Source organism: Lissotriton vulgaris, chromosome 6 (assembly GCF_964263255.1).
Source record: "Lissotriton vulgaris chromosome 6, aLisVul1.2, whole genome shotgun sequence".
NCBI lineage: Eukaryota > Metazoa > Chordata > Amphibia > Caudata > Salamandridae > Lissotriton > Lissotriton vulgaris.
The window spans coordinates 79397004-79418838 of NC_141694.1; the positions used below are offsets into that span (position 1 = coordinate 79397004).

A 21835-nucleotide genomic window follows, 5' to 3' on the forward strand; every position below is an offset into this window, starting at 1 on the left:
ACCTCCTCATCTCGTGTCGACGGGCCCTCCGATCCCGGATGTTTTTCTTTGATCGGAAGGACGCACAGGCTGTGCAGGTCGACTCGTCGTGTTCCGACGATAGGCAGAGGTTACAGACCTTGTGGTGATCGCTATGTGGGAATTTTGCCTGGCATTTCGGGCAATTCTTCAATGGAGTTCTTTCCATGTGGTGTAGGCCGCACGGCGTCGATAGGCCTAACGGCCCACTTCGATGACCGGAATGGAAGTTATGTCGTCGAAAAGCCTTGTCTTCGATGTCGAAGGTAGTTTGTTGAAGTTTGTGGAAGTTCTGCGCTTCGAACTTGCTGAAAAATGTTTTTCTGGCCAGAGCGGAGAAACTTTCATCCGAACCCAGTGACGGAAAAAAAACAATCTAAGGATGGAGTCGATGCCCATGCGCACTGTTGTCCGATGGAGGAGTCACCTATATCATGACTACAAAGACTTCTTCCAAGATAACAACAACTTGCAATCATCCGAGCCCAACACCAGGTGGCGGTCTAATGCTAAGGTGTGCAATCTGCAGCTCATATGCCTCGAACGCTGGATAACTGTTAACCACAGTTCCAGTGGACCAGGGAGATTCTACCTCCGCAGGGGAGAAATCCAAGGTTGGCCCTGGTGAAGTCCTAAGACCCCAAAAAAGACCGAAGTAGTCAGGCAACTGTCCAACCTGATTTGGTGGCTACTCAGCTGACAGAACAGAGGGTTGAAGAAGGAGGTTCACTACAAGGTATAGAGACCCCCACTCTAAAACATCAGTAGGCAACCATAATCCAAAGAAGCCAGTAAGTTAGCCCCTTCACCTACCAGTAAAGAGCTATAGGTGTGGTTCTGGAGCCCTGACAGCTTTCAATTGCCTCTGCTGGGTGTTAGCCTTCATGGCTGCACTGTCATTGGCATTGTAGTGTAGCCCCATGCCAAATAGTAAGTTAGGCCCTCTGACCTTGTTGATCATGGTGGGGTTACTCTAGCTGTGGGTAACCTCTGTGGGTTAGGTGGGTGTTGCCCTAGCTAAGGAAGAATTTCAATCAATCAATCATATAATTTGTAAAGCGCACTTCTCGCCCGTGAGGGTCTCAAGGCGCTGGGGTGGGGAATGCTGCTACTGCTCGAAAAGCCAGGTCTTGAGGAGTTTTCTGAAGGTCAGCAGGTCTTGGGACTGCCATAGGTCGATAGGGAGGGTGTTCCAGGTCTTGGCGGCAAGGTGGGAGAACGATTTGCCGCCAGGGGTCGCTCTTCGGAAGCAGGGGACTGTGGCAAGGTCGTCAGAACGGAGCTGGCGGGTGGGGGTGTAGCAGCTAAGTCGTCTGTTGCGGTACGTTGGTCTGGTGCGTGCTGTGGAGTGCCTTGTGTGCGTGGGTGAAGTGCTGGAAGGTTATCCTCTTATTGACGGGGAGCCAGTGCTGGTCTCTCAGGTGCGGGGTGATGTGGCAGCGGCGGGGGATGTCGAGGATCAGGCATGCAGTGGCGTTTTGGATGCGTTGGAGCCGTCTCAGGAGTTTGGCCGAGGCTCCTGCGTAGAGGGCATTTTCGTAGTCCAACCTGCTGCTGACGAGGGCCTGGGTGACCGTTCTTCTCGTTTGAGTGGGGATCCACTTGTAGATCCTGCGAAGCATGCAGAGGGTGTTGAAGAAGGAGGAGGAAACGGCGTTGACCTGTTTAGTCATGGAGAGGGTGGAGTCGAGGATGATCCCTGGGTTGCGTGCATGGTCGGTGGGTGGGTGTTTGAGCAGTTCCCAGTGCGGTCGGCCACCAGGAGTTGTCCCAGGCCGAAGAGGTGGATCCGAGGATGAGGACCTCCGTCTTGTCCGAGTTCGGCTTCAGTCGACTGTTCCTCATCCATTCAGAGACGGTCTTCATTCCTTCGTGAAGGTTAGTTTTGGCGGTGTGGGGGGGTCCTGGGTGAGGGAGAGGATCAGCTGGGTGTCATTTGCGTAGGAGATGATGTTGAGGTCCTCCCGACGGGTGACGTGGGAGAGGGATGCCATGTAGATGTTAAACAGAGTTGGGCTGAGGGTGAGCCCTGGGGTACGCCGCAGATGATCTTGGTGGCTTCGGAGCAGAAGGGGGGGAGGTGGACGCTCTGTGTTCTGTCAGAGAGGAAGGAGGTGGTCCAGTCCAGGGCCTTCTCTTGGAGCTTGTGGAGGCATATTCGTAGTGTGTGGTGGCAGACCGTGTCGAAGGCGGCTGTAAGGTCCAGGAGGATGAGGGCCCCTGTTTCTCCGTTGTTCAGCAGGGACTTGATGTCATCAGTGGCGGTGATGAGGGCAGTCTCGGTGCTGTGTTTGCATTTGAAGTAGGCACTTCTGAACACAAACTAAAAAGATGGGGTAAGGACACTAAAGAGCTAGGAAAAAAGCATTGGAAATTAAGTCTTGAAACTATCAAGGTAGGCCAGTTGCCTTAACGGACTGACCTGGACAGGACGATGTAATGCAAAGTAGGCCCTCTAACTTTCAAACTACTTCCTCTACTCTTCCTCACCTGAAAGACTAGGAAGATTCACCAGGTTTGGCTGAGTCTCCTGGCCTAGGGACGGGGGGGATATGAGTAGGAAAGTGTGTTCCTGTTGCAGTACCCCACACACACTTTTTGCCAGACTTCTGATGCCTTTGACTGAGTGTGCCCTCGGTCCCTGCCAATCAGGTTCCCAGGGACTGTGTTCTTTCCCTAACCTGTACCATTTTTTCCATAATTGGCACTACTCTGGCCAACCTGTAAGTAGCTTGTAAATGTTAACTATGGTCCCAAGAGCATGGTAGCCAGGAAAATGCCTCTGGGGGATGCAGCATTTATTATACCACCCTCAGAGACCTCTCACCACAAACATACACCACTGCAATTGCATCCTGTGTGTTGTGGTGCAGCTAAAAGTGAAGGGTCTACATGGCATTGTGAGAAAGTTCCATCTTTCTTGCATGGTATGCCCCCACTTTTTGCTGAATTGCTGATGTGCTTTGACTAGGGCATGTGTTCCTTCCCTAAAACTGTATTGAAGCTAAATCCCAATTGGCATCTCTGGCCACATCAGCCCCTGGTAAATGGTACCATAGATACCCAGGGCATTGTGACCAGAGGAGACCCCTAAGGGCTGCAACACTTATTGTGCCACCCTTAGGGGCCCTGCACCCTGACACACACACACTGCCTTTGCAGGCTGAGTGTCCTGGTGCAGAACTAAACAAAGAGTCGACATGGCACACATCCCTGTGTGCCATGCACACAAACCCACTGCCCTGGCATACTTCAGTCACCCCTCTAGCTGGGTGCCCTATGCCAGTGGTGTGGGCACAGGTGCATAAGACCTGTGCCCCTACAGTACCCAGGTCCATTCCTGGGCACTGTAAGCGCACTTTTGCCATTAAGAGTATATGGTGCTGGGAGGTAGTCATTACGAGCTCCACAGCACCATAATGGCTACACTGAAGACTGACAAATTTGATACCAAACTTCTCAGCACATTAAACCCACAATGATGCCAGTGTGGGTTTTAATGTAAAATGCACTACAGAGGGCATCTTAGAGATGTCCCCTGAAACCTAACCTACAATCCACGTCTTGTCTGAGAGGCTGCCTAGACTGCCACACAGCAGAAATGTTGCTGGACCCCTGGGTGGAGAGCCCCCGCTCTCCTGGGCCTGTAACAATGCACATCCTGGGCGAGGTGCTAGGTCTCCTTCCCCAGGATGGGCAGGGGGAAGCTTCAAAGGCATGCCGCCTTTGTGTGCTTCTCCAGGCCACTTGCTGTACTCAGCAACTGGCCCCCACCAGTTCTGACTCCCACTCTGGCAGGAAAGACTGGCGGAAAACCCTATGTCAGGAAAGGGGGTGTGCCAGCCTGTGCCAATTCCACCCCTCAGGTGGGAGAGGTGAGGTGAAGCACGACTCCGGGCTACCGCCATCTTGAGGATGGGGAGTCCTACGCACTCACAGCTAGGCTCCTGCCCCCCTCCCACAGGAGAGGAGCAGGTTAGGGTTGTAGCCACCCCAGGACAGGGACCTATTGGTCCCTGCCTTCACCCCACCTGCAACGCCCCTAAATTTAGTATTTAGGGGCACCCTATACCATCCTTCCTCAGATCCCGATTTTTAAAACAAGAAAGAAGCAGCCCTGCTGTGCAGCTGCTAACAAGAGGACGACACCAAATGACTTGGCCCCAGCCCTGCAGGCCTGTTGATCCTTGAACCTGCTACTGCTTAATCCTGGTGTCTCCTGCAGACAGCAACCTCGAGAAACCCGGAGGACCTGCCTGCCTTGACCCTCTTAGAGACTAGGACTCCCATTAGCAGTGGTTCTGCTTATACAACAATACCCCTGGTGCCAGCCAGGAACCGCAAATCCAGCCCACTCTGCACCCGCCGAGCCCAGCCTGTGCCTGAGTGGCAGAAGACAAGTTGTCCCCGAGCACAAACAAGCAATTTCTTATAGTCTCAAGAGAATAGATAACCACAGTCAAATCAATATTCCTTCAGAGTCCATTAAATTAATTCCTTTTATTTTATTTTATTTTCTCGTCATACATCAGAAAATTCTTCATCATAGTCTTAGTCTTCATAATCCATCAAATTCATATAGAGCGTAGCCAATAGAAAAAAACCAATGCCAACACGTGTTTCATCATGGGGCACAATCCCCCAAATGGCTTCTTCAGGGCATAAGGGTAATTCGTTTCAAAGCATACGAGCTAATTCCAGAGGTCAGTGGTTTCTCAAATAAAGATTTAGAACTCTATTCATTTCCTTATCCTAGAGTTCTTCTTGTAGAATAATATTTTGGTTATTTCCGGGAGAGTACTCCCTACACCGTCAGGTGGGTTCCGTATTCATCATCAGCCTGTGCCTGAGTTAAACTAATCAAGAGGGGGTAGAGCCAGCAGTCGCAGGAGAATTGGGATCATGCTTAGACGCAAACACCAAGTGACCCTTCGAGCGGATGGTGGGGGGGGGGGGGGGGCGTTTCACTAGTAAAGGGGGGAGTTAAGTGGGGGGTTCTATAGGCCAATTAAGAGAGGGATTAAAAGTAGCCACACACACACACTACTGCGGAACGTTCCTCCTGTAGCACTGACATCAGGCATGAGGGAGCTGAGGAATTGCCGCCGCCCGGCCTCCGGGATGTGGGCTTGCAGGCTGTGTAAAATGGGATGAGTAATAACGTGAAACAGCACCCTGAATAATACTGTATATGCATGAGCACTGGCCTGAGCAATGTGTGACTACAATAAAAATTACTATAAAAAAAAAAAATCATCAGCCTGTGCCTGAGTGGACAAAGACCCTGAGGACGTCCCCCTGCCGATTCCGACCTTGAATCCAGTGCCCAAGGATCCTCCTCGACGACCCAGACGACGCCTGCAGACTGCGAACCAGGGACCCCTCCTACCGCAACCAGCAGAGGGTAAGATTTCCTGACGTCCAAAGACACCCCTGCACCCGGCGCCCCCCAGCCTCCTGTGCCCAACTCCGGGGTCCCTACCTATCCTCCAAGATCCCAACTTACCCCTCGAAGTGTTGGTCGCTCCAGAAGATCCTCCGTCCTCGAGCCTGCAGCCTTTGTTCCCTTTTCAAGATCTCCATTGAATAACATTGAGCGCCGACGGCTCAAAAGCACCCTGCACCCTGCACCCTGCCGCCTGAGTGCCCCTGGCAGTGCAACCTTTGTCCTAACCTACTTCCCCATTCGCCCTGAGCAAGTGACCAGGAGCCCAGCTCCCACAGCCACTTGGCCTGCTAGCCAGCAGCCACCAACCGAAGGACCCCTGCCTCTCATTGGGTAACATTGGGCCCAACTACCTCTGCACCCGTCTGCCCCTGTGCCGCTGAGGGTGTACCAACTGTACCTACCTGACCCTGGGAGACCCCTGAGTCTATGCCCAGAACCTTAACTCTGCCAGTCGAGTACTTACCTAAAAGCTGATAACTCACGTTTCTTCCATTGGCTAACATTGACTGGTTTCCTTTGGAAATTCTTCTAAGTGTGGAGTTTTTGAACTTTAAAATATTCATGTAAAATCAGCCGAACAACGAATTCCGATTTACTCACCGGTTATCAGGAGAGACCTTAGTGCTGCATCTTTGAGCCCAGTACTGACTCTGAAAAGTAATTCTAACTGTACTTACCAGTAATTTGAATTTCCTTCCATAGGATATCATTGCCTGCTTTTTGCTGAAAAAGTTTTGAGGTGTCGATTTTTGAAACTTATAAATATTCTCTAAAAATCGTGCCAACTATAAAAACGTAATTACTTGCCTGTTTTAGATAGAGGTTCCAGTGCTGAACCTAGGTGTCCAGCACTGGATTACAAAAGTAACGTGAACATACTTCACCTGCAAATTGAATTTCCTTCCATAGGATAACATTGGTAATTTCAACTGAAAAAGTTTCCAAGTGTCAACTTTTAAAATAGAATAATATTCCTTAAAAATCACTACTGTAACCAAAAAGCTTTTAACTTAACTGTTTACAGCTCATGTCCCAGGACTGAATCTAGTATCCAGTCCTGTGGTTAGAAAAGTAATCTACAAAGTAATTAATTGCATTTAACTAGAAATTCCCATTGAGCTCAATGTTGCATTGTGTTTGAAATTGTGTTGCCTATTGCAACAAACTGTAACTATTGCATTCAAAACGTCTATTGCCTATTTGAAAAGTATTTAACTAAAGTAACTCATCTTGAGAAAGTATATTTTGATACCTTGTTGGTTCTAAAATAAAACAACTATATCTTTTGATACAAAACAATTGGCCTACAGTTCGGTTCTTAAGTGTGTGAGACCATTTGCTAACTGAGAGTGTACAACAAATGCTTTACACTGTCCTCTGATACTGCCTTACTGCTCGACCAAGCTACCACTTTAGAGAGTAAGGTTATATCTAACTTTAGCCTCTGCCAAACCTCTGGGGACTCTATACATACTGTACCTTACTTTGGTCCAGTATATACAGAGCCACTTTCCTACAGGCACTTATCCCTGTGTACCATGCCTGCCCCGCAATGCAGGAGGCCTAGGTAAGTCACCCTTAAAGCAGGGTGCACGTTACCTCATGTGAGGAGCTATCTGCATCAGTAGACAAGCCCGTATAATATCTAAAGCTATTTTTAGATGTTACGCCCCTATAGCTGTTACGCCCCTATAGTGAGAACCTCTTCCAACCTTTTTGGTCCCTCTTTTGTTTCTCCTCCCTGGCACTTTGCACTTTGGCAGCTTCTGCACATGCCTCCGCCCTTAGCGTTCGGCCCCAGCGGTCCCCGGAAGTGAGGCGGGGCCGCATTGCACCGGGGTTGACGCTCTAGCCTTTTGCTCACCCGCCCGTATTAAACGCCGTGATGAGGCGGACGCGCGCAGCGGGCGCGCCGTTTGCGCGCCGAAGGAGCGCCAAAGGAGGGCCCGTCTGTGCCCGTCCGTGCTCTGGCCGGGCACAGGGCCATGACTCCCGGCCGTTTTCCTTCCAAATCTGTCCCTCCTGTAGCACTCCGGTATTCATCTGCAGATCTAAGGACTCTAAATGTCCCCTCTTGTGAGGCTGCGCATACCTGGGTGGTTACTGATAGTCGGTTCAGAGTTTGCCCTTTTTGTAACTATCAACTTAATAGTCCTGTGCCCCCGCCTACCCAACCCTGCCATGAAATCAAGAGCATTCAGGCGGGCCTAATCAACGCTAGATCACTGGTGTGCCACACGGCTGAGGTCTTTGACCTACTAGCAGAAAATGATTTTGACCTGCTCTTTGCCACCGAGACCTGGATGACCGACTCCTGTGCGCCAGTAGTCGAGTTAGCTAACCCCCGTGGTTTCAGGATCTGCAGAGCAGATCGCCAACAGGGAAGAGGTGGAGGGGTTGCCGTGATCTACCGGGATCATTGGACCCTCACCTGCGAACATCTGGATGAGCTGATAGAGGCAGAACTTCTCCACTTTTGTTTGGAGCTTGGTCCGCATTTTACCTTAGGTGGCACGTTAGTGTACCGTCCCCCAGGCTATGTTGGAAACTTTATTGGAACCCTGGAGGAGGTTATCGTGCCACAAGCTTTACGGTTCTCCCGTTACCTACTGCTGGGCGATTTTAACATTCATGTGGATTCCGGGAATACCACTGAAGCTACTTGTCTCAGTGAGACTTTTAGTATGGCTCACCTCACTCAATGGGTGGATGCCCCTACGCATGCGGGAGGTCACGTTCTTGATTTGGTTTGTACCAACTTTGACATCAGTCTGTCCCCCCGATGCCTATGTTGTGGTCCGACCATTGTTTTATTAAGTTCGCTTGGCAGTTAGATAAGGATCTGAGAAAAATTCCTTCTCTGGTACATCGGTCACGAATTAATTTGGTGTCCCTATCTGAGTCCCTCTCTGGCACCCGTCCGGACCCAATGACGGAGATGGAAGCGGCGGTCGACGCATTCAATCTTTGGATTGCGAATGGTTCCGCTGCCTCCACTAATGTGGGGGGTATCCGTCGGATGCGATCGAGACCCTCACAACCATGGTTCACGCATGCTCTGCGCGAACAGAAGTTGGTCTGTAAGAAATTAGAGCGAGTCTGGAGACAAGCCTACTCGCCAGCCGAAAAGAAGACTTTACGTGCAGCTCAAAAGGAATACTACGCTGCGATTAAGACAGCTAAAAGCAGATGCTATTCGGATAGAATCGAGAAGGCCGATAACAACAGTAAAGAGATCTTCTTGATTGTCCAAAATTTTTTATCTCCATGTGCTGCCCAACCCCTGCTCCCTTCTTCCGCTCAATGGTGTGAAGAATTGTCTTGTTACTTTACAGACAAAATTGTAAAAATCCAACTGGACCTAGAAGCGGCTCAAAAGACCTCTGCAACTTCATCTGCCCTTTCATTATCGGATAGACGATGTCTAGAGGCTCAGTTTGTTGCTTTCCTGCCGGCCTCGGAATCTGACATACGGCAAATCCTGGCGGCTTTAAAGTCCGGATCTCCCTTGGACCCCTGCCCGGCCAGGGTTTTGGGAGGGATAGTGGATATCATTAATCAAGAGGTGACTCAGATCATCAACCTCTCCCTTTCTACTGCCTCGATTCCGAGAAGTTGGAAGGAGGCAAAACTGCTCCCTCTGTTAAAAAAGGCTGGTCTAGATTCATCAACGCCATCGAGCTATCAGCCCATCTCACTGTTGCCAGCTCTGGCGAAGGTGTGTGAGAAGGTGGCTTTCAAACAGCTGGATAGTTTCATCGAGTCCTCTCACGCCCTACATCCTGCTCAGTCAGGGTTTAGAGCGGCCTACAGTACCGAGACGGCACTAGTCGAGGTCTCGGAGGCAGTTCGGGAGTGCTTGGACGGGGGTGGCAGAGCGGTCCTGATTCTACTGGACCTCTCTGCCACCTTCGATACGGTGCCCCATGCCTTGCTTATTGCAAGACTGGGAGCCGTTGGTATTTCAGGGCTGGCCCTTGACTGGTTGTCATCGTTTTTGAGCGATAGAACTCAGCAGGTCTGGATGCCCCCCTACTCTTCGGCCCCGAAGAGACTGACAACTGGAGTTCCGCAGGGGTCTACGTTAAGCCCTTTATTGTTTAACGTCTATATGACCCCCTTACTCTATCTGCGGAACAGCTGGGAGCCAAGATAATGGCCTACGCAGACGACACACAGCTGCTTTTCACCTGGCCTAAGGGTGTGTCTGATCCATCAGCAGTCCAGCACTGTTTGTCGGAAGTATTTCGGTGGCTTGCACAAGTCCAACTTAAGTGCAACGAAGACAAGTATGAGGTTCTGTTTTTTGGCTCTTTCCCTGACAACTTCAAGGACCAGATTTGGCCCCCGGACCTGCCCAGCCCTAGTGCGATGGGAGGCCCAGCTAAGAACCTGGGGGTATGGTTCGGTCAGGACCTGAAGTTCTCGGACCATATTAAAAAATTGACTGGCATCTGCTTCGGTACCCTGCGAGCCTTGAGAAGATTTTTCCCTCTCCTTCCCAGGGCAGCCAAGGAGACTGTACTTCGAGCCCTGATTTTGTCTCGGCTCGATTACGCTAATGCCTTATTTAGTGGCTTGCCTGGGTACATGGTTCATCGCCTTCAGGTGATACAAAACGCTGCAGTACGTCTGCTCTTCTCTCTTCCCAGGAGGTCGAGCGTGCGGAGCCATTTACGAAGAGTGCATTGGCTCCCAGTGCCACACCGAATCTTGTTTAAAATTCTCGTGTTGGTATTTAGAGCAGCTCATGGCCAGGGACCGACGTATTTGCAGAAACGGTTCTCATTCTATACTCCCAACCGTGCCCTACGATCGGCCAACCAATGCCAATTGGCCATTCCCAAATACAAATACGCCCGACTGGGTGGCCAATCAATGTCAGTTAAGGCAGCTTCTCCTTGGAATGCCCTCCCCCTGTTCCTCAGAGCCTCTACGACCATTACTGTTTTTAAGAAAGAACTTAAGACTTATCTGTTTAACGCTCCACTCTAACAGTCTTGTTCTTGATCTATAGAGCACGCTATAAAAGTTTTTAATAATAATAATAATAAGTGCACAGTAAAGCTATACTGAGTATGAAGTCTAGAATCTGGTCACTACAAGTTTCCTAGCACCATAATGGCTTTACTGAATCCTGGGATGTTTGGTATCAAACATATCAGAATAATTAACCTGCACGGATTCCAGTGTCAGATTGATTATCCCATGCAATCAGGGGTCCCTTCTAGAGGGGACCCCTAAACCAATCCAACCACTGGTGGGTTCCTGATTGTTAAAAACAAGCCTGCTACCGTAAGACAGGTTCGGCACCCCTGGGATGGGAGCCTTCGCCCCCAGGGCGCAGAAACAATGCCTTTCCTGTTTGGAGGTGTTCACACCTGCCCCAGGTCAGAAAGAAACATCTGTGGCAGGGGAGCTTCAAAGTTATTGCCGCCTTTACAAAGCGATCCCCAGCCACTCCTGCTATCAGGAGCAGGTCCCCCTTCCTGTCTCACCCCTTTTCGGCGGAAGACATGTGGGAAAATCAGGATAGCCCAGAAGGTGTGTCCACTTCTGCCAACCCAATACCTCAGGTGGGAGAGGTGCTGTGAAGCCCACTTTGGGGTGCCCGCCATCTTGCAGAGGGCAAACGCCCTACAATCAGGGTTAGGGAATGTGCTCACTCCCCCAAGTGGGGTGAGCACACCAAGGGTGTAATCACCATGAGGTCAGTAGCCCATCGGCTGCTGCCTTGAGACCCCTAAAATTCCCCCAAAATAGAGGGCAGCCCTGAACTGAGAATTTAGATTCAATGACATAAGAAGAAGGACCAAAGAGCCGTGCAGCAGTAGAGAAGAAGACGACAAATGACTTGGTCCCAGCCCTACTGGCCTATCTCCTCCTCAGAGCGACCCTGCGTCCAAAAAATCAGTGTGACCCACAGCAAGCAACCTCGAGAACGCCAGAGGACCTGTGCTGTCTTCGACGAAGACTCAAGTCTCCTGTGAATACCGGTTTTGTCCAGCAAAGAAACCAACACCAGTCTACAGATTCAGGTAGATCCGCAACACTGCACCACTCAGCACCAGACACCAAGGACTCGAGTTCGAGTAGACCACTTACCCTGAGACGTCTCCCCGGCAATCCTGACCTCGTCTGCACTGGTGGCTGACCTCTCCAAGATCTCTCATGGACGCCTGCAGCCTCTGTTCGAAGAGTCCCCCCTGTCAGCGACCAGACCCAGCTCAAGAATCCGGACACCAAAAGGCACCCCTGCCCCTCCTTCCCGACTTTGGGGAGCCCAGCTGATGGTGCCCAGGCGTCCCCAACCTATCCATCTTCCCTGTTCAGCTGTTGGTCACCTTCGGCCAGCCTCCTGGTCCGAGCCTGCAGCATTTCTTCCTGACCAACATCCTTCATTGGTTTCCATTGCGAGCCGGATGCCTACTTTGCACCCTGCACACCGCCGCCTGAGTGCAGTTGGAAGTGCGCTGCTGGTGCTTACTTGTGGCCCCCTTTGTACTCACCTTTGATCCCTGGGCCCAGACCCATAAACCACAGGTACCTATTTGTGACTGGTGCTCTCCTGAGTATCCACCTGTCTCCCAAACACTACATTAGGCCTGACCTCTCCGTTGACCTCTGCACAGGGGTGCCCCAGTGCAGCTGAGGGTGCACTCCCTTTAACTGCCTGCCCCCCTGCCCCATGCAAGTGCTACCAGCCGGAGACTGAACTACAAAATTGTTTACTTATCTGCAAACTTAACCCTTCGTATTTACCACAGGATTGCGTTGACACGGTCTTGTACTGCAACAAAGTAATTTAGTGTCTTTGGATGAGTTAACCAGCTTACTGATTTACTGAAATACCTAAACTGTGTTATTAGTCTGTTTTGCCCTAAGCTAGAAAAGTAACTAAAAAGTAACTAGAAAGTAATCTAAAATAATTACATGTACTCTAAAGAACTTACAACCCTTTTTCTCTACTGCAAAGTAACTTGTTTGCTTCTACAAAACCAGTATACATCAAATCTTGAAAAGCATTATTGTACTGAAAGTATCACTTAACTGCTACTAAGTAATCTAAAAAAAATATGGATTTAACCCAGATCTCTTGACTGGGGGTGAAAGTTTTGATTTGTTCTGTCCATCAACTGTGTGTCTTTTGCTTTCTTGCCCTAAGTGCGCAGGGTACGCCCAGACATGTGTCCCGGGCTCACTGTGCCCCTGGATTCAAACTTTCTTGGCTGATGAGGGGTGAAACCCCAAAACCGGACTGTTCCCATGAGTCACAGGGTCAAGACTGATTTGCATATGGCCATGTCTAAACTGGAGCGGCATGGTGAGCAAAGGAATGATGGATTTATCCCAGATCTCTTGACTCGGGAAGAATGTTTTGATTTGTTCTGAATTCCATCCATCAACTGTGTGTCTTTTGCTTTTTTTCACTAGGTGTGCTGGGTATGCCCAGACGTGGGTCCCGGGCTCACTGTGCCATTAGATTCAAACTAGTCTGGCTGATGAGGGGTGAAACCCAGAAACCAGTCCTAGGATGCTTGTTTCCGAACCCGGCTTATCAGTTCAGGCTGGACTGTTCCCATGAGGCACAGGGTCAAGACTGATTTGCATATTGCCAGGTCTAAACTGAGGTGGAATAGTGTGCAAAAAATGATGGTTTTAAACCAGATCTCTTGACTGGGAGTGAATGTTTTGATTTGTTCTGCATACCACCCATCAACTGTGTGTCTTTAGCTATCATAACCGAGCAGGCATACTCTAAACGAGCAGACACAGAAAGAATTAGAGAAACCGATAAATATTATATACCACTTTTAAAGTGATTGACAATGGTCTTCAAGCTCGCTCCAAGCAGATACACACAATTTCTTCCATCACCTCTTCTGCATTCAATCTTTTGAAAGAAGATTTTTTTTGCAAAGCTAGGAAGATCAATTAGTGCATCAACACAGTGAAATCAGCTATTCGAAACACTTAAAAAGAATAAGGTGCCAAGGCAGTCCATAAATAAGACATCCCTCTTTCTCCCATATAAACGTATATCTAGACAGATAACTATATCTGATAAATAAGCATCATACAATCTTCTATCACTCAAGCAGATAGAAAACATTCCCAGGGGCGTGGCTACGGTGCAGGGGTGTTAAAACCCTCCTAATAAATGTATTCTGTACTAAATAGTTTGGTACACGTGCTTTAAGTCGGGTATAATGAGGTGTTTGTCAGGTTTCTTCTGGGATTTTTACATACACATGCAGACAAAAACACACACACACACTTGTCTCTGTTTTAAAGGTCTTTAAAATGGTAATTTTATAAAATAGTGAGACCCATATTTATCAATATTTCAATGCCTAAGCAGCAAGACACCTTGCTGTGCTGAGTGAAAGGGAGAGGGAAGGAACATTATACGGTGCATCCCTGCTCTCTGCCTGGATGATGCACAAACTGCTGCCTAGGGCCAATGCGGTACCTTTGCACCAATCGGGCAAGGGTGTTTGCCTTGCAGGCAGGATTGTTTTTGTTCAGCAAAAGGCACCTTTGTGCACACAAAAAATCCTCAGAGGCATTTTCGTCTTCCCAAGTATGATGCAGAATGCATTACACTTAGAAAGAGGAAACAATGAGGAAAAACACAGATATTTCTCCTTGTTGAGCCTCTGGTGGGGAGGCACTCAATTATGACGCAGTCCCAGGTCTAGAAGTGTTGGTAAATCTGGGAATGTGTCAGAATGTATGGGTGAATGCATGGAAATACCCCCGCTCCATCCATGGCACCCCTCCCTGCCGCAAAGTAACACAATGCAACGATGTGTGATGCCTTGCGCTACTCTAGATTTACCAAGCCATGCACAGACACGCAAGGTGGCCTTATGTGGCTTGATAAATCTCATTTAGGGTTTGCTTTGCTTTGCAAACACCTGCATGGTGCAAGGGTGACGCGAAACCTTGATAAATGAGGGCCGGAGTTTAAGTACCCCTCACAATTCACACTCCTCTCCTTTCATACTGCTCCTTAAGCTACTCTTCTGCCTTCCTTCTAATATAATGTATTTTATCCAGCTGGATTGTTGGGAAACAGGACCAAGCTATACCCCTGCACAACTCTACTTGAAAGTCTCCACTGATTCAGACATCCAATGCCTTAAACCCTGCCTGCATTTTACCCAGAACTGGATGCCCAGCCTATTTTAAGCTTATTTGCCAAACAACAAGCAGGAATCTTGGATGAGCAGTGGCCGTATTGCTCAGCTCCGGTTTATGCGCTTTTGCCAACTACAGACTACGCCTCATGCATTTTACCATACTCCGGAGGGGCAGCATAGAATGGGCCTACTTCAGAATGCATGCTGCGTGCACTGTTCGCCCTCCAGGGCCGTTTTTTTGCATCTTGCCTGGGATTGTCCAGCTGTGCTGAGCTATTGGGATAAGGTTTTTGGGATGATCAATACAATCACTGCACATAAGTTGGAGCGCACCCAGCATGTTGCACTGCTGGGATACGTTAAAGGTGTGGCCTCAGAGGAGCATAAACTGACGGCACTTCTCCTGTTACTTGGTAAGTGCAGGGTAGCGATGAGGTGAGGCCAGCGAATGCTGCCACGTGCAGAAGACAGGCTTAATCAATCAATCAATCAATCAAGGTATTTGTATAGCGCGCTACTCACCCAGAGGGTCTCAAGGCGCTTGGGGTGGGGTGGGGGGGGGGGGGGGGGGTGGGGGTATGGGCTGCTACTGCTCGAACAGCCAGGTCTTGAGTTGCTTCCTGAAGGAGAGGTGGTCCTGGGTCAGGCGAAGTTGGATGGGGAGGGAGTTCCAAGTCTTGGCTGCCAGGTAGGAGAAGGATCTTCCTCCCATGGTGGCTCTTCGAACGCATGGAACGGTGGCGAGGGCGTGGCTGGTCGATCGTAGCTGGCGGTGGGAGTGTAGAAGGTCAGGCGGTTGTTAAGGTACCTGGGGCCCAGGTCGTGGAGGGCCTTGTGTGCGTGGGTGAGGAGTCGGAACTTGATTCTCTTGCTGGCGGGGAGCCAGTGCAGGTCTCTCAGGTGTCCGGAGATGTGGCTGTGTCGGGGGATGTCCAGGATGAGTCGTGCGGAGGCGTTCTGGATGCGTTGGAGTCTTTTCTGTAGTTTGGTTGTGGTTCCGGTGTAGAGGGTGTTTCCGTAGTCCAGTCGGCTGGTGACGAGTGCCTGGGTGACCGTCTTCCTTGTTTCCGTGGGGATCCATCGGAAGATCTTTTGGAGCATGCGTAGGATGCTGAAACATGATGATGAGACGGCGTTGACTTGTCTGGTCATTGAGAGGGAGTAGTCCAGGATGAAGCCCAGGTTGCGTGCGTGGTCCGTTGGTTTGGGTGCGCTGCCCAGGGCAGGGGGCCAACAGAAGTCGTCCCAGGCAGAGGGTGCAGATCCAAGGATGAGGACCTCCGTCTTGTCCGAGTTCAGTTTCAGGCGGCTGTTCGTCATCCACTCGGCTACGTCTTTCATCCCTTCTTGTAGGTTGGTTCTGGCGGTGGCTGGGTCTTTGGTGAGGGAGAGGATCAGCTGGGTGTCGTCGGCGTAGGAGATGATGTTGAGGTTGTGTTGGCGTGCGATGGCTGCGAGGGGGCTCATGTAGACGTTGAAGAGAAAGGGGCTGAGTGATGATCCTTGTGGTACGCCGCAGATGACTTCGTTGGCCTCTGATCTGAACGGGGGAGGCGGACTCTCTGGGTTCTCCCGGCGAGGAATGAGATGATCCACTCTAGAGCCTTCTCTTGGATTCCGATGTTGCTGAGGCGCTGCACTAGGGTGCGGTGGCAGACAGTATCGAACGCTGCGGAGAGGTCCAGGAGGATGAGGGCCGCTGTTTCCCCTTTGTCGAGCAGGGCTCGGATGTCGTCAGTGGCTGCGATGAGGTCGGTTTCGGTGCTGTGGTTGGCTCGGAAGCGGACTGCGAGTGGTCGAGGGATCCGTTCATCTCGAGGAAGGCAGCGAGCTGTCTGTTGACGGTCTTCTCGATGAGGTATGCAGTATACTGTCAGGAGCAGCTTACTGCTTTCAAGGAGTTGATGCCGGCTTGCGCCCATCCTAGAGATATCTGAACTCCCATTGAGCTGTATCTTATAGCCCAAGCGGGACCAATAGAGCAATATTATTATAAAACTGTGGGCACACAGTTGGAACCCGGTAACTCATGAAGGCCCTCCCCCCCCTTCTCTGGAGTCCCTACATAGAGCTGGTGCTATATGTTAACTGATGGACAATATGAGCCTGTATGTCACAAATTCCTGATTTCAACTACCTTTATACTTGTTTGCGAAGTGTTCACATCTCTATATTTCTTGTTTTTCTTTTCTCATAATTACAGACGAGTACGGGCTGACACGTTCACATTGGATAAGTAACTGAATCTGTAGTAGTATACTTACTGTGCATTGTGATGTAATCTTTCACCTTTAAAACTTTAGAAACAGAATACAAAAAAAACAAGCAAGAATCATACAAACTTGGCTCAATTACATGAACATTGATGGCATCAAACCCCAACCATAACTGAATGCCAAGTCACTTGGAATCAACCTGGACACCAACCTCACCTGAATAAAAAAAAACTCTGGTACCAGCTCTCTCTTCTAAAAAAAGTGAAAGCATTTCTTCTATAAAGCATGTTCAAGTCCTTGCACTTTCGTATTTGTATGGATGGTGTCAACTCCCTGCTCCATGGCATTCCAGACTCCACACCTCTTCAGGGAATCCTAAGGTCATGGTCTATCTTATCCAGGGCTTTAAGAAATATGATCACATCATCCCCATCATGATGAACATTCACTGGTTGCTCTTGCCAGCCCGCACTATCTTCAAAACCAGCTGCATCATTTACAAAGTTTTCACAAGCCGCACCCTCACTTATCTGGCAGGCAAGCTCACCATCTCTGGAGGTTCTCCGCACACCTGCAGCCGAGACAGGATAGGTCTGGACAGAAAAAAGTGTATAAAAGGAAAAAACAAGGCAGCAAGGTCTAGAATCAGAATTATATCGAAAACCCATGGCAAGAAATGCATTACTTAGCTATGAAAGTTGCCACCCTAAAGCACTGCGGGACAATTTGCCCTAGGGCAATTCCTGCGAATACAAAGGAATTGTTCAACTAAATCTGCTTTCGAGATCCACGCTAGGAGCCTGGAATCAGATTTGACAGTCAAAAAATATCCTAAACGCCTGATTCAGAAATCCAAGAAAAGAGCTTCTAATAACAACAGGGAGAGTTTGTTGGAAATCCTGCCCCCTAAGCCTAAACAGGAACGAATAACTTGTGTCAACACATTCTGCGCCCAGTCCAATCAGATCCAAAAAATAGTAAGGAAGCACTGGAGCATTTTAAATACAGGTACAGACACGATACCTGCTCCCCTATTCGCATTTAAGAGAGGACAAAATCTCAGGGACCAATTAGTCCACAAAAGACCAAAATGCGATATTCCACGAGCAATAGGGACTCTATGGGATATGCCAGCAGCCACAGGTCATCTTCCCTGTGGCAACTGTGCGGCTTGCCCACAAACATCTAAATCACTGACTATTGACATTGGTACGGACCGACCGTGGCAACAACGGAGGTTCACCATTTGTAACAGTACCAACCTTGTGTATTTAATTACATGTCCCTGCAATAAAAAATATGTAGGAATGACAACCCGCAGAGTCAAAGTGCGCATCTCAGAACATAAAAGCTCAACTAGATGCTTAAAACAGTCGACAAGAATGAATAATCATTTTATTGAAGCACGACATACACCTACAGACCTGCGTTGGACAGTACTCGAGCAGCCACTGATTCCATCCCATATAACAGATGTGAGTGCCTTCCTATTCAGACGGGAACAGAAATGGGTGTACAGGCTACAGACTGACAAAATTGGACTTAACGAGGATATTCCTTGGATGTCATTATGACAAATGCATTGAAAGATTACATGACTTGGTAATGATTCGGGATTCCTGAAAACTTACCTACTACACTGTGGTTTGGACAAACCTACTTCGTAAATGTACATTGATTGACAGCACTCCTTGAGTGGCTATACTTGCTTCAGGAAAGTGTTGATGTCACAAGGTCTCGACCTTGCTATGGGTCAATACAGTTACCACCTGTCTCTGCTATATGACAGCCAACATCTTAAATAAATCACTACACGAGAGAATGAGAATTTCCCCCTAAATTAATAAAATGCTTTAGCCTACATGAAATATAATAAGCTACATGATGAAGTAAACTACATATTTTCATCATAATCGGCAATTAAAACTATGTATTCCAGCCGTTCAGCATACAGGGGATGAGGCCTTGGGAAGTGCCGAGCTGCCTGAGTAATGCTATGGCTGCCGCCACTGTTCGTATAAAATTACCACAGGTGAGAATGCGAAGTCCATGTAAAAATTAAAAAGTGTTCCATTCTCACATTATATAACATTATACTTCACGAAGAACTAAGGTGGGGACACTGTAACCTTGACTAATAAAAACAAACTACATTTCCCAACCTCCTTCGTGGCACTAGTGGAAGCCGTCACTGTAGTCCAACTGCCCAGAGCATGATGGAAGACGCCATACAAAGCGCCGGGTTACCGCGTTGCCTAAATAATGCCATGGCTGCTGCTCACATAAAATCATTATGGGGAGAATACGAATTTCGTATGATGTTTCAAAAGGTGCTCTATCCTCATATCACGTAATAACATTATACTTCTCGTAGAAATGAGGTGGGGACACACTAACAATGACTAAGAGTAACAAACTACATTTCCCAGTCTCCTACGTGGCGCCAGGGGATCACGTCATTGTATACGCAAACGGGCCAATCACACTAAGCAATATAATGGCTGCTGCCTCTCCGTCCGGTACCTCCCCACAGACAGCCCAGAAGGACGTCCGGTGTACAGACGGACAGGTAAGCGTAAGCGCAAGCCGATATGCAATCCTTCGAAACGATAGCTCGAACTGTTTTTATTGTAGAATACCGATGTAGACACCTAGGGTGGACACGCTGGTTACACTATGCGTGGCTGCCTCTTTCCATTTGGCGTCCATGATGCGGAAATGCTAAGCGTATGACCACATGTTTGTTATGCCCACGAGGGAGTAAGATCGGCTTGCACGAACGCCTACATATCAATAATTATGGCCGAACTGATTTGATATGCGCAGCGCCACTTATATAGGTACCTCTTTCCACAAACCCAGTTGCCAATGAGTTCTCAATCGGGTTTGTTTATGGATGGCGCGCGGTGACATTGAACGAAGACATGTTAAGCACCATCGAGGGGCAGTAAAAATGCAGTAGTGAAATTAAAATGTAACATAGTCGGACTTACGAAAATCTTTAAAGCGATTCTTGTATCTGTAGTTTTGAGGTTCTCCCTTTGACCCTCTTCTTCTTCTTATCTAACTAGAGCGGTGCTCCGTTTTACCTGCGCTGTGGCCAGGTGAGGTAGGGCTACATTCCCCTACCACATAGGTGAGTGGCAATGTACTAAAGTTGATACACTCTCACGATATATTACTCAAGATAAATATGACATACTGAACTGTCCGTCCTTGATTTGATCAATGAATCATGAAGAAATAATGTGATATGTATACACTACTAATGTTGTGTATGTTTTTCTTGTATGTTTCTGTCTGTCTATTCTCTTTAACACTTTGGTACACATTGGACCTCGAAAGCAGGAGAATTTCAGGTGATATAAAAAAAAAATTCACTTGTTTCACAATATTTTAGCAGTAGCATTCATGGTCCTGATGAAGCAGTAGGAGACCTGTGGGCCCCGGTTAACTGCAGAAACATGTCGACCTAACACCTATCCTAGTAGTTATTTGTTTATACTACTACTTGCACTGTTTTTTAAAACTTGGGAATAAGGAGGTGCCTATTAAAAATACTTTTTCCTCCTCACTACCCAATATTACTTATCTCACTTCAATCACTTATGATTTTCACTAGTTAGCACTGCTATTCAGTTACCACTTGATACCCAGTAAGATCATACTGACACTGGGACATACTGGTGAAATTCGGCTGAGCCTGGCCAAATCTTCCGAGGGTAATACTATCTACCTTCATGGTGAAGGCTCCCAGATGATGTAGGGCGGTAGAGGTTGGTAATCTGATGGGAATTTTCTTCGCATAGAGAAAGTACCCGAGGTTTGATTTTGCTGTTTACTATTCACAGTTGAGGTCACACATTGACAGACACATACAATAGAGTTCTCTTCTTGACCCATTGCTACACTGTTGTTGGTAGTTGTATATGTATAGGGGCAGTAGCAATGACAGGTCGTTAAACATCCCCTAGGACCCCCCCTCTTCTCTTGTAGTTACAATAATATCAACCTACAACTTTAACACATCAAGTACAACGCCTGCTATTACATACTTGTGGTTAGTATATTATCATGATTGTTAGTTCCACTGTGTGTTAGGCTGCTGTAGTGAATGTGATATAAATTAAGGAATATGAGATGTGATATATGACCTGTGATATAGAGGGTGCCTATCTTTCATACACAATCCGAATTGCATGTTTTACTATAGAGCTTCATACTGCTCTTCTGCCATTTCTAGGCACTGTAAATAACACTTATTGGTATTACAGAACTTAGTTGTAATTAATTTTTCAACCTTGGAAGGACAGAAGGCTGAACTGCCCTAAGAGAGATTTTAACTAGGGATCTGAAGGTCACAGCAGAAGTCAGAGATGGGTGTTCAACTCAGAGACCCATCGTGCCAGCATTCAATGGTCGTTGCAAACACCTTCACATTCCCTTATGTGGATTTATTGTTTCTATTCAATTAAAACACACAAAATGCATTTTACTCCAGAGGTTCTGCCAGACCTAAGATTACTTAGCTACATTCTTCCATATTAGATGCCTTCTGAACCTCTCTGACTTCCAACTCCTGTTTGCATATTTTTCTGTTCCTGATCCTTTGAGGGCCTCATACCTGTGACGTAATAGGAATCCACATCTTGATCAGGAACTTGGAGGAACCGCTCAATCCGATCCAGAGACACCTTGGCTTCCACAATTGAAGTTAACGTCCATGGTATGTTGTTGAGTGACACAATCAGCAGGTCGATGAGACAGAAGGTTGGATAGACCTATGGAAAAAGAAGGATATTTCATAATATGTTTTTTTTCACTAATATGTATAGCCAGTTATTCAGAGACAGTGGGCCTAATCTATATATTGGTGGAGAGGGACTCCATCGTAATGGCAAAGGAGTTTCCTCACCGCCAATATAATGGTCCGCCCTCCAAATATAATTGTGGGCAAACCATAGGTTTGGCCAAGGCAGAGACTACTTCAATGTGGTCCATCTTCT

The 21835-nt window shown here is 48.2% G+C and overlaps 1 protein-coding gene across 2 annotated transcripts in view; it reads right to left on the reverse strand.

The window, feature by feature from the left end:
- LOC147706825 (ATP-binding cassette sub-family C member 10-like) overlaps nt 1–21835 on the reverse strand; it is an 875391-nt gene that overhangs the window by 579049 nt on the left and 274507 nt on the right. For both annotated transcript variants that reach the window (XM_086925960.1, XM_086925959.1), the window contains exon 6: nt 21454–21610. In XM_086925960.1, coding sequence (XP_086782086.1) covers nt 21454–21610 — 157 coding nt within the window. The remainder of the gene's footprint in view (nt 1–21453; nt 21611–21835) is intronic.